Below are 13,259 nucleotides of genomic sequence, written 5' to 3' on the forward strand. Positions count from 1 at the left end.
AGTCATCCAATCCTCCTGGAAGAGATGCCTTTCCCAGATTACTCTATGCAGCTTTATTGAAAACTATTAAAATTCAGTCGCTCCTACTGGGGACGCTCCACTGGAAGATTAAGGACGTTTGGGCCCAAAGGCAGAACTCTGATGGGCAGTTAGCTCTCTCATACCATTTAAGGTCACCGTGGCCAGATCATCCTCATCCCCTAGTTTGATCTCCTGGCAAAGTAAGACCCAGAGCCAGAAGCCTGAAGGATGGCTGGGAAGACACCAGCATCACTCGAGTTTGGCCATCGGCACCCGCAAGGGATCACCCACGTCTCCGACTCAGGGGTTTCTCTGACTCAGTTTCTCCAGGTGGAAGAGGCTTTCTGAGGAAACCACAGAAAAGTGAAGACCAATCTGTGTTTGAAAGCCTGCTGCTTCTCCGCTTTTTCATTCAGAAGGCTTGCCAAAGAGAGAAGGTAAAGTTAACTTCCCGTTTTTATCTGACATCTAGTAGAGCTGGCAACAATGAGAGAAGTCATTGTTGTACAGCGGCTGGTTTTCACCATTCAGTTTCTCCTTCAGAACCATAAACAGCTTGCAAACCAAGGGCTGTTTCCGCAGGAGGTGAGGGCTGCAATGCTCAGCCCTACAGTGGGACGTGCGCCTGGCTGCGAGGCTGCCTGGGCCACCTGCAGCAGCAGGTGAATGGAATCAGCCACGGGAGCAGTGAGGGTCCAGAGTCAGGCCTCAGACATCACCAGAGACTGTGAAAGGGATCTGTATGAAAAACTTCTCTAATAACTTAGGACCTTCCTGTGCACTTGGCTCAACACGAGGGAAGAAAAGGAACTGAAACGTCTGCCAGTTCTTGGCTGGGCTCATCACTGTTTGACTAAATCTCATGGTCGGTTTTGTAAAGCGAGCCTCTGTCCTTGGGCTCTTCTTAACGCTTTACCAAGAGCCCCCAGAACATGTGGGAGAAGTAGCAAGAAAGAAAAGGCACACGTCAGTTCTTGCTAAAGCGACAGGGATGGGTCATGCCCTGTGGCGTTCAACTTGGAATCAAACAAGAGGAGACAATAAACACCAGGGCCCCAAGGGGTGCTGCACGTCCAAGACGGTGAATGCAGCACCTGGTGGGCAGGCCAGGGTGCCCCCGCTCCCAGAGTTGCGCTTCCCAAGGGCATAGCGTTGAGGGTCCCTCTTTCTGCTGAGGGACAGCAGTTCAGTGGTCTGACAACATCACGGTCAGTGTGGCCATGAGCTTCTTCCCAAAGCCAACAGTTCACACAGGTGAGGAATCTTGGCTCAGGCACACAGTGAGAACAGCACTGAAGATCCGGCTCCTTCTGTGATGTGGAAATAAAGGAGCACAAACCATACACTGCGTGTCATCAGCTGACATCTTCACACTGCATAAGGAAAGATGGACCCACCACACACACAGCATACGCTCTTTTCTCCTTGTGTATAATTCTTTTTCTTTTTTGTAACAGTCAGGAAATGCTGGTGCCGACTCAGTTATTTTTCTTCTTAAGTTGTGGCAGGAGGCTGAAAGAGTCTGAAATGCTAAACAAAAAGTTCAAAAGATGGAAAAAAAACGAATACATCCAATCCTTTGGGAGCTGACACCTGAAGAATAAAACCTGATTTATTAAATCCAAGTAATCAGTACTTTAAAAATTTGCACTTCATCGAGATATAAGAACTGCCACTGGGGATCATTGCTTTCTTTTCTTTATTTTCAACTACACAACACACAAAGTCACTCTTTTTACAAGACTTCAGACAGCACAGATAAGGCAGAAGCCCCTCCTGGCATCTACTGTCCTCAGAAGATGCTGGACGCGTGGGTTAGCAGCACAGTGGGGGAGCACCAGGCGTCACCACTGGCCAGGGCCACACCAGATGCTCTGTTAGCTCAATGAAGGGGCGCACGGCCCAGGAGTCCCACAGAGTACTGAGGGGCAAGAGGGACAGGACAGATCCGATCGCACCACTGCCTCCCAGAGACGGGCCCAGGGCCAGCACCCCGGCAGAGTGCACCCCACCCTCCCTGTCTTGATACCACCCTCACACCTGGCTGCCCTCAACACCTCTGCTCTGCACTCGTGGTGCCGTGGCCACGCCCTCTGTCCCTTCTGTGGGCACTGGCACTGCAGCTCCCTAGAAGAAGGTTCCAACTGGCTACTGTCTCGTATGAAACCTTCCTGAGCATGGCCAACGGCAGCCGGCCTTGTAGGCTGCTGGCCAGCCCCCTAAGAGTTGTTGGGGATTGTGATAATATGCTATATGTTTTATAATTTTGTTTTCATTACATTTGTATGATGTCTTTGATTGAAAGTTGTGTTCAGAAAGCTCTAAGCATAAGGAATCTAAGGCATGTTTGCACATAGTTAAATAACACAAATAAGAATAACAAATCGCCATGGGAACCAACAATTTTTTTCCTTTCAAGGGTGTACACATGACTTACATCTGAGAAACCCTGACTGAAGCAAATCCCCATCGACTTGAAGATGATGACACTGGGGCCACAGAGCAGGTGGCAGGCGCAGAGCCAGGACAAGGACCTGTGCCACAAGGGCCCACAGGTAAGCTTGAGGACTTTGCCTGTCACCTGAGAAGCCTGGGTCAGATTCCCAAGGTTTTTCTAGCTCCAGAACTTTTACGGTAGGTTCAGATGGAAAACAGAAGCAAGAAGTCAGTCACATGTTCTCGTTAGTAAGAGCAGACTATAGTTTATATTTGGTAATAAGCCACAAATGAGTACCACAGATCACCATCACAACACAAAGGGAGTGCCGGCAAACCCACTCAGCCGTCTGACAGCTGCAGCGCGGCCTGGTGCGACGGCTCTGCCCAGCGTGTGGAGGGCCTCGCGTCCCTCTCCTGGAGGAGCTGCCAGGCCGCACTTCGTCACTACTGCTGCCTGGTTCTTGCATGTGTTTCCTTTAAATAAGGAAGGCCTGGCTAACTTCCTAGGAGCAAAATAGTAACCACAAACCCGTCATTTCCACTTACCAATGGAAAACTCCTGAACTCCTGACAAAGCGGCATTTTTAACGAATTTAAACAAGGAACTGAAACCTAAGAGCTGTAATATGAGAAACACCAGTCATGTGCAAACTCTTACAAGGATCCTTGACGTCAGAGGCCTGGGCGAACCACTTAGAAAATACCTTGCTGTGAAACCGTATTTTTAACTCAAGTTTGAAGACTGCAAGGACAGCTGTTAGAAGACACTCCCTGTTGGTTGGGCTGCGCGGGCATGCAGGTTTCTCTCCAAGTTCGTCCAACAAATCAGGAGGAGCCATGATGACGCACCCACCTCTTGGCCTCTCTCTGGAGAGAGATGTTCAAGAGTCCATGTGGCTACCTCACAGAATAGGCGACAGAGAAGACCCTGCCGACCACAGGAGGATTTCTGTACAAGTTACTGAGTTCTTTGTTTCTTTATTATTTTCCTAAAATATATTCCCCAAGAACAGCCATATACGTACAAACATTCAAATTAAAGATGATCCTTGTATTTAGGGTGAAGCCATGTGATGCTTCTAGGCAACAGCAGGCTGCTTTTTCATGAGTGTCTTCAGTTCTGCTTCATCTCCTTGGTTTCTAAAAGTGTCGACATTTCTAGAACTGCTGCATGTACACAGCGGAAAGCAGTTTAAAACACCCACCAAAGTCCAGCTGGCATCATTCAACACATCTGTACTGAGGGCCGTGAAGTGTGAAATACAGCGTGTTTTACTCTATGGCTCGAGTGCAGATAAGCAGGATGTATTGACTTTATGTTTAGTGTCCAGGTTTTACTGAAGACAATTCTTCCTCTGGCTGTGAAGGCTTCTTTCCTACTCGAGCAGCAGGCATCAGTTGGACCACCTAGAACACAAGTGACCGTGAGTCTCCCTGCCAACCGCCCCGCTGAGCAGTCCAGGAAAGCAGAGAACCAGCGCCTCCTGTTCTTCCTGCTGGGGAGAAGTTCCTTAGCAGGAGAGATTAGGGTGTCAGGGGTGGACTGCCAAAGTGAGGGGGCATCTGTTACTGGAGCCCCCTTTCTGAAGGAAGCAGGCAAACAGGAGGGGTATGTGTGTGTGTGTGTGTGTGCAGCAGCTGACTGTACATCCAAGAAAAGACTGCAAGATGTGTCGGGAGAAAGTTCTAGTTGATACATCCTGCCCAATTCTACAAGTGGAGGGTCTCCCCGCCCTTCAGGCGCTCGCTGACTGAATGGGGCATTGTGCCATCACTACTCATCTCCTAACTGCTAAAACCAAAGGTCACACTTTCAGCCATGGTTACCTGACCTGATGCCACCTACCAAGTGCTTATTACATGCTGATGCACGGTGACCCTCAGAGCTCAGCACTGTCCACATTTTGTGGATCATTCCTACCTCAATGGCACTGAAGTTGCTGACTCCTCTCCTTCTGAAATGCTCCTCCTATCACTAGGACTCTCAATTACCCGCCTTCTCCTGATGCCCTGAGTGGCTCTGCTTAGACTCTCCCTTTTCCAGGGGTCTGCAGGTGCTGGCACCCCACAGGTTTGCTGAGTGACACCAGTCCCGGCCATGACTCTCCAGGGTATGTTCCTGACTCCTCTGACAACAGAAGCTCCCACTGCTTTAGATGCAACAGAGCTCACTGTGTGTGTGTTTCCACGGTGCAAAATGCTGCATGTATATATGTACACTCTCTCATTCAGTTTCACCCTCACTGAGAAGGAGAGGAGCAGAGAGTTTGGTGCGCTGCCCCAGGCCATGCCTGAGGTGGGCGGCGGAGCAAACTGGTTTTCCTCCTGGCTCCGAAGCCAACCACCACTGCACGGCACCTCATCACGATACACCCTGTTCTTGCTTTTCTCTTCTCCCTTATATTTCCCACCCATATTCACATCGGAAACCGAGGGCCACTCCAAGGCACTTCTACGCTGCCTCCCCTCACCCCTAGTACTAGATGGTCACTTGGGGCTCCTTCAGATTTTCTTAAATATCATCCCCTCTGTGTCTCCAGGAAGGGACCGAGGACTCTGCTGTAAGGAGACGACCAACCCGAGGTATCAGAGCAAAGGGTTCCAGTGTCAGGACGTCCCCCAGGACCACGGCTGAGAGGACTGGTCCAGTACAGGCTTCCAATCACCTTTAGTGCCTGACTCTTCAACACAAGTGGGCACTCAAGAATTACCAGCCATCTGAGAAAAGAAATCTAAAATAAAAACAAAGACCCAAACAAACAAACACACAGAAAAATGAAACTTGGAAGAACAGTCTAGGAAAGAAGGAAAAAAAGCAAAATAAAACAAAACTACTGGTGTAATTAATTTCCTCATCGCAAGAGAACATGCTACAATCATGAAATGAAGAGCATGCTATAAAAAAGAAACATTCTGAGCTCTCAGAATCTAAAAACAGCAAAATTAAAGAATTAAAGAAAACATGGAAGATAAAATTGAGGAAATCTCCCACAAAGTAGAGCAAAAAGACAAAAAGATATTAGGAGAGAAAATACAAGACAATGACAGGACAAGAATATAGAGTCTAACCTGTGAGATGAATAACAGAGAGCACAAAATGCAAGGAAAAATCACCAAAGAAACAATTTGAAAAGTTTTCCAGCTCTGAAAAACAGGAATCAGCTCTGTGTCGTGTCACTATGCAGACAGCGCCCTGGAGATGTGCAGGCCGTGGGCGTGGGCACTGTTGAGTATGATGCTAGCTACGGGCTTGTCAAACATGGCCTTTTTTTATGTTGAGGTACATTCCTTCTATCCTTACTTTGTTGAGAGTTTTTATCATGAAAGGATGTTAAACTTTGGAAATACATAAAAAAATATTAACATAACTGAAGAGAGAAATAGATAGCAATATAATAATAGTAGGGGACTTCAATACCCCACTTACAACAATGGGTAGATAATCCAGACAAAAAATCAATAAAGAAACACTGAACTTGAATTATACTTTAGACCAGAGGGAAATAACAGACATATACAGAACATTCCATCCAGTAGCAGCTGAACATACCTCCTTCTCAAGTGTATACAGAATATTCACCAGGATAGATCATATGTTAGGTTGCAAAACAAGTCTTAAAAATTTAGGAAGATTGAATTTATATCAAGTATATTTTATGATCACAAAGGTATGAAACCAGAAGTCAGTAAGAGGAGAAAAATTGGGAAATTCAAAAATCGGTGGAAATTAAACAACGAGCTCTTAAACAACCAATGGGTCAAGGAAGAAATCAAAAAGTATCTTGAGACAAAGAAAAATGGAAGCACAACACACAAAACCCATGGGATGCAGCAAAAGTAGTGTCAAGTGGGAACTTTATAGCAATAAATGCCTATGTAAAGAAAAAAGAAAGATCTCAAATGAACAACCTAATTTTACACCTCAAGGAACTAGAAAAAGAACACACAAAGGCCAAAGATAGCAGAAGGAAGAAAATAAGAAAGATTAGAGAAGAAATAAATGAAATAGAGACGAGAAAGACAACAAAAAAGATCAATGTGGGGGCTGGCTTGGTGGTGCAGTAGTTAGTTTGCATATTCTGCTTCGGTGGCCCAGAAGACCAGAGGTAACATATAATAACATCAAGAGTACAAAAAATTCACTGTACTGGTTCTTCAAACATAATAAAGATTCTATTAACTGAATGGTTTACTTAAGCTTGCTAGTGGAAAATAAATATTTTATTAACAAGTTAGAAACTAGATATTAAGAAGGGGAAAACAATTTTTACCGAGGTCTACTCTTTTAGTCTAAGGGATGAGAAGTTTATTTCAAAGTTACACAAATAAGCAGCAAAGACATAAAACTTCCAGAAGTGGCAGTGGTCTCAAATTAGCAGAAATGAAAGGAATAGAATGTTAATATTTAGACAGGAAACATTCATAAGTGAAATGAAAAAAAATCAGTTTCCAAAGCTGGGAAATAAGGTTGTCAGTCCTACGAGACTTGCACAAAAAGCGATCAGACATGAAAATATCCTTAAGAAGAAACTGCAGGAAGTGCTGTGGACATTTCAAACAGAAGAAATGCAAACGTATTAAGATATCTAGAGACTGTATTCTTTCTTTGGTAAATACTAGATGGGATTCTAAGGCAAGACACAGCCTGGAGCCACGCATACTTGAGCTGTTAGTCAGGGTCATCCATCAAGTGCAAATACACAAACTGGACAGTGGACATGTTTAGGGCTTATTTTCTTTTTAAAGACAGCCACAGCTGGAATGACACGTCTTCTGGCGAACATGAGTGAGCATTTCCAGGAGTGCCAGAATCTCCAGAGTCACTGAATGTGGCCAGAAGTAAACCTGGGAGTCACACAGCTCTCCAGACTCAGGGCAGACAGCTATCTTCTATCCCCTCATCTAGATTTCTTTCCAAATCAATAACCCCAAAGGTTGAACTCAGTACAATTTTGGGCTTAAAGTTTCAATTCTTAAATTATCTGAAAACTTTCATGAAAAGGATTACTCTGAACTTGAATTCATTTAAAATGTTTCTGAAGAAAAAGAGCCCTTTAGTGCTCACAGATGAAGAGCAACAAATGTACCACTTGGAAGCAACATCATAAATTAGGCTTCCTGACCCTCAGTTATTGCCTTCTCCCTACACATCCTCCTGTCTGATGCCTGGTGTCGCCTGTTGAGAACCCAGGCCTGTCTTCACATGCACTGCTGTAAAAACCTCGGAGCTGGAGCCTGGCCAAAATAAAATGAAAAGGATGGCTCACCGAATGGACCCAGAAGTCACACACTCTGCCATGACTCCAGGCAGGACCCCGCATGCGGAGTTAACTCTCCCACCAGGAAGGCAAGGAAAAGTTGTTACCTCTTTCTGTACAAACTTTTCTGAAGACCAAGAGAAGATATAGCTGGAAACTTTAGTTTTGGTTAGAATTTATAATGAGAAAACTATTCCTGGAATACACAGCTGCTAGACATCATGCCTTCAAAGACACAATGATCTGGGAAACTCCTCACAATCTAGGGTTAAGTCAAAAAAAGCAGGATTTAGTAAGATTCGGAATCATTAGGAAAAAATCAACCACACTTCGTATACAGAGGTGATAAGATTGGAAAGATGGTAAGAATGATTGTTTGGGACCACACCTCTGAAAATAAGCCAACAAACGCGTTTTTATATGATATGAGGGAGAAGTCACTGAAAAGGATTTTCCCTTTTATGTAAAGCCAGGCCTAGAGCCCACAGCCCATCTCCTTACACAAGGGACTGGGCAGTGCTGTTCTAAATATTTCACTCTGAAGGAGGGCGCTACCAAGGGTTTTAAGTCCTGACTTTGCATCTTTTTCTCTCCACACTTTTTCTGTAGGAAGCAAACTAATCTTGAAACCAAGCTAACAGCTCCATGTCAGCAGGATTTAACATCTGAATTCTTTTAAAGTTTGGCCCTTGATCTGAAAGATTTATGTCGTAAAGACAGATGTTTTACTTCAATCTTTGATAAAACAGAGTTATTCTGAAGATGGAGTGGTGGACTTACCCAGAAGACGATGAGCATCTTCTCCACTGGTCAGGCTCACGTGGTCTACTTCCTGCACCAAATAGATATTGAAACCAAACCTGAGAATTAAATTTCTCTAAAATTCCAACCAAGCCCACACGTCTGTGTATAAAACAGTGTGCCGAGTTGTACTTGGAGGACAGAGCTTTATTTTCCTTTCAGTTGTGGCCACCTGTCATTAAAATTTTGTTCCATAATTATTCCATTAAAGTAGGAAGCAATTAATTAAGAGGTAGGACTTAGTGGAAGGAAGCAGTGTCAAAACTGCTCCTCTTGACTCCAGTTCCAGCCATCTGCATTCTATCTAGACAGTCCCTGCTGCCAACAACGTTTGGAAATGGAACTTCACATGCAGATGGCGCACGGGGGACATTTTGCCAAGTAGGGAAAAAAAGCAACGTGAGGCTCTTTCCACAGCTGAGCCCAGAGCGTCCCTTTCCCAGCCACGGTGCAGCTGGCACTTTCTGCTGTCCGCCAGACAGGGAGCAATCCTGCAAGTAAAAAAGATCGTCGTTCCTCACATCTAAAGAATAACACTTTTCCGACAAAATTGTCCTTGCTTCTGCTTGACTGATGATGCTGTGGGCAGTCCGTCTCTCACACCTCTCCCAGAAGTGTGAGGCTCAGGGGCCCTGGCAGAGGCTGGGGGTCACAGCAACGGCCAGAATGAGGTTTCCAGGCCCCACCCTTGTTATCACAGATGACCAGAGGCAGTTTTAGCACAGCAGGGCCTCCTGCAGAATTACCCCAGGGAAGCGAAAATCTGAAGAAATCACAGGCAAGTTTGTAGCTGCTGACTGTGGAATTTAACACATCATTTCTCACCAACAGCAAGGAAGAGGTTAAAATGTTCTCACCTCAGTGGCCATCCATCATTTTAAAAGTTCTGAAAGCTTTGATGCTCACCACCTCAGGAGGCGAGGTTCACACCTCATCGGGGCAGGGCCCTGGTTCACACAGCATGGGGAGAGAGGCCCTCCATTCTGGCATCCACGGCTCCCAGCCTGGCCCAGACAGAGGCTCACCTCTCAGCCAGGGCAGCCCCTGAGAGACTTCCCAACTCTTGGGCAGTAACTCAGTCTTCTCATTCTGAGGCATTTTTAGTTTTTCACTAACACAAAGAATTTTGCCTGTTAACTCTGTCCTGGAAATAGTGACAACTTTCTACTTAGACTACTTTAATGTCTTCAAAACATGCTAAAATAGGAGTTTGAAGGTAGATGCAATCCAGCAAAAACCATGCTGGCCAAGGGAAGAGGACAGAATTCAGTCATGGTAATTAGAACAGAAAAAGTGGACAGCTGACCTAAAAAATATGTCTTAGTCCTAATAAAAGATTTTATGTGTGTGTGTGTGTTTGTATACAAACATCTATTTTATACAGAAACATCTGAAATTAGAAAACATATTTGCACTGCCAAGAGCATCCTTGTGAACATTTCTCCACGTAGGGCAAAATGCAGTGACACATACTGTCCTCACTCATCTGTTATCTTCTGGGCCTTCTAATCTCTTCCACCCCGATCCTAAATTCTGAAATCTGACATGACTCGGCACAGACACCTCAATTTTGCCTTAACCTGAGGTATCCCAGAGGTAACGTTTCAGCCCCAAACACAAGCATTACCATCCTGTGACCTTTGTGTCACTGTATGGTCCTACTCCACAGAGCAGGGATTTCCTTCAGAGACCCACTTACAAACGAGGGCGTAGCTTTCCAGCAGTTTCCACGCTCTAGCTATTGAGGCTACTGTGGTTTTCTTGCTTCTACGTGACCCGAACATAAGAGGTAAAACATGCTTCTCTAGGCCTGGCACCCAACCCAGTCTGACAAACATTCCTTAGGGTTCCAAACATTTCCTGAAATTCAAGGTGGTCGTGCGGGTAATGAGAAGGGGAGGCCCTATACCCGGAGGGAGAGAGTTTCTGTGTGGAGTTCACATCAGGCTGACCTGAGAGTCGTTCTTGGACTGTGCGCATCCCGGAGCCACAGGAGAGACCTGTTTCCCTCAGTAAGAACGGAAAGGAGGCAGAACAACAGATGTCTGACCGCTCTCCTTGCTGTACATTCACGGGAGGGATGGGATCAGCTATCCTGCACCTGCACAGTCAGTGCTGCTTACAAGGGACGCCACAGGCCCCAAGTGCCTGTCCTTCTGCGGCACTGGCTGTCCCCAGGTGTCTCTGCAACAGCCAGCTGTCACTGCCTCTCTCTGGGTCGCAAGAACTATAGATTAATTTTGGTTATCTGGAGTTTTATCTATACGTGTGAATGGAGTCCTAAAACAACATATGTCAGAAATGAGGGGGCCAGCCCAGTGGCACAACAGTTAAGCGCACATCTCGGCGGCCTGGGTTTCGCCGGTTCAGATCCCGGGTGCGGACATGGCAACGCTTGGCAAAAGCTATGCTGTGGTAGGTGTCCCACGTAAAAGTAGAGGAAGATGGGCATCGATGTTAGCTCAGGGCCAGTCTTCCTCAGCAAAAAGAGGAGGATTGGCAGCAGTTAGCTCAGGGCTAATCTTCCTCTGAGATGTGCACTAACATAGTTACAGATGGACACACTGAATTCAGAGACAATGCTGGCATGTTGCGGGGAGCTTGCCGTAACATCCTGCCTGTGGACAGCCAGGTTCCATCAAGCCTACCGTGGCCCGCGGTCAGCTCAGATCACTCAACACCTAACAGACGTGTCAGCAGTCTGTCAATCTAGTCTTCACTCACTGAGTCACTGATTTGCTGAGTCCACGAGGATTTAGTTCCTATGACATGCACACGATGTTTGGTAGAGGGATCCTGCCTGAGAATAAACAGGGAATTGAACAGCGGGGTGTACGATGGGGACACACAGGCCCAGAGCTCAAGGAGAACCAAGTCCTGGAAAGAGAGAGGTCATTTGTAGTACGGGAGGGGGGGTCACCCCACAGTACAGAGAAGAGAGGGGTCACCCCACAGTATAGAGAGGGGTCACCCCACAGTGCAGAGAGGAGAGGGATCACCCCACAGCACGGGGAGGAAAGGGGTCACCCCACAGTGCAGGGACAAGGGGGCACCCAGGTAGGGCGACGAGCACACTCAGGGGCCTCTATGCTGCTTGGTGCTGTGCTTGGACTGAGCTGGACGGCAGGACTCAGGAAATCAGAAGGATGTTCACCAAACATGCACTGAGCTTGTTGCACTACAGACGATGTTGATTCTTTACTACACAGTGTGATTTTTTCCGACAACTAGTGTCTACTATTGTTAGAAGCAGAAAGGAGTCAGAAAGACACAAGTCAGCTAGAAAGTGCTTCTTGTTCCCACAGCAGCTCAGACCCATCTTATCAGCCCAAGTCACTGGCAAAGCCCGGCCTCGGGTTCCTGTGGGGGCACCTCCATCCCTCCCTCTGCCCCAGATCCACCCACTTCCTAGGCCCATACCCTGCAGACCAAACAAGGGGCCCCAACCCTCCAGCCCCCTCGCCCTCTTGGCCAGCCTGGTCCTCAGAGCCTCTTGCTCTCCAGAGTCACCAGGTGCTTGCCTGCACTCATTCCAGTCCCAGTGGGACACCACTGCCACCAGGCTCTCACCAGTCCTTCAATGTCCAGTTCTCATCTTGCTGCATCTGACCTGCTTAGCCCCAAACCTGTATCCATCCACTGCTTTCTCTTCACCTATACCAATCATCAAGAGCATCCCACCTGCAGATCTCTCAGCCTGACTTCCACCTGCCGTGAGGACTAGTCACACACACACAGGACACGTGAAAACGTGAAGACAGGTGGCACCCTTGCTGCTGCAAGGCCCACAGTGACTCGGCTGCGACAGGCCCCTGTTTGCAACCCGAGGGGTCTGTTGTAGTGTCACGCAGGATCTCGAGAGTAAGACTTCTCCTCCCTGGAGGGAACTAGGGCTGGGGATGAATATCTACTCTTTTGCCCTAAGAAAAGTTATGAGAAGGAGAAATTTCCAGACACAAATACTTCTTTCCAACAGAATAGGAAGAAACTTAATTCTTTGTTTACTATAGATCCAAGGGAAATAGGTTCTGCTCCAACTAAAACGTGTTCCTGTAATCTTTGCCCTTACATGAAAGTAAAGAATAAGAAAACATTCATGACATTTCTTCCTGGGCACTGGCCTGCACGCAGAGAAAGCTTTGACCAGAGTGGTGGCGATGCTGTGGGGGAGGACCTGGTGTTGAAGCTGATGGCTCCTTGTGGGGTGGGCAACTGAGGACCGAAATTACTCAGGCCAACCTACACATCAGGCTGTGGTTTGTTTGCTTGCTTTTCTAATTTTATTTTTAAAAAACAGCTTTACTGAGGGATAATTGACATTGTTTGCTTTTAAACAGAAAAAACTAATAAAACAGTTCAGCTTTTAAATATTAAGAGAGACATGAGAATTAATGCCAGGAAAGTAACACTGAAAATGCTCTGGAACAAGATTTAGGAAACGACAATGAGAAGCTCCACTCAACACTAAGGACATGAATACTTCCTCTCCAGTCCTCACAACTGCCCTGCAGGACAGCTGTGCACCCATGTCAGACATCAGGAGACACGCCTGGAGGTTCCGCCATTTGCTAAAGGGAGGTCCTTGAAGTGCTGGATCCAGGATTTGAGACCACATCTGCCTGCCAGAACCCACTGTAGTGGGCTACCACTGGAAAAAAATGAAATAAGTAAAGAAAGCCTAGAACGCTTACTATTCTAAGAGGCTTCAAATTCAAGGACCAAACCGGTCGTGCTCCATCT

At 46.6% G+C, this 13,259-nt stretch overlaps 1 protein-coding gene and 1 long non-coding RNA gene across 14 annotated transcripts in view; one reads left to right on the forward strand and one right to left on the reverse strand.

Moving 5' to 3' along the window:
• LOC139045571 (uncharacterized) overlaps nucleotides 1-3,377 on the forward strand; it is a 69,232-nt gene extending 65,855 nt beyond the window's left edge. For all 4 annotated transcript variants that reach the window (XR_011504252.1, XR_011504271.1, XR_011504255.1 and 1 more), the window contains one exon: nucleotides 1-3,377. This exon is cut by the window's left edge. This is a non-coding gene — a long non-coding RNA (uncharacterized lncRNA).
• FAM120B (family with sequence similarity 120 member B) overlaps nucleotides 1,704-13,259 on the reverse strand; it is an 82,276-nt gene continuing 70,720 nt past the window's right edge. For 5 of the 10 annotated variants that reach the window (XR_011504205.1, XM_070512324.1, XM_070512376.1 and 2 more), the window contains 2 exons: nucleotides 8,499-8,550; nucleotides 1,704-3,867 (listed from right to left, as the gene is read on the reverse strand). Coding sequence is in view for 9 of the 10 variants with exons in the window: in XM_070512376.1 (XP_070368477.1) it covers nucleotides 3,686-3,867; nucleotides 8,499-8,550 (234 nt within the window). In the remaining variant the exon portion in view is untranslated. Of the gene's footprint in view, nucleotides 5,179-8,498; nucleotides 8,551-13,259 lie in introns of all 10 variants that reach the window. The other 5 variants (XM_070512413.1, XM_070512226.1, XM_070512474.1 and 2 more) reach the window with 2 other exon arrangements.

This window comes from Equus asinus, chromosome 1 (assembly GCF_041296235.1).
Source record: "Equus asinus isolate D_3611 breed Donkey chromosome 1, EquAss-T2T_v2, whole genome shotgun sequence".
Classification (NCBI taxonomy): Eukaryota; Metazoa; Chordata; class Mammalia; order Perissodactyla; family Equidae; genus Equus; species Equus asinus.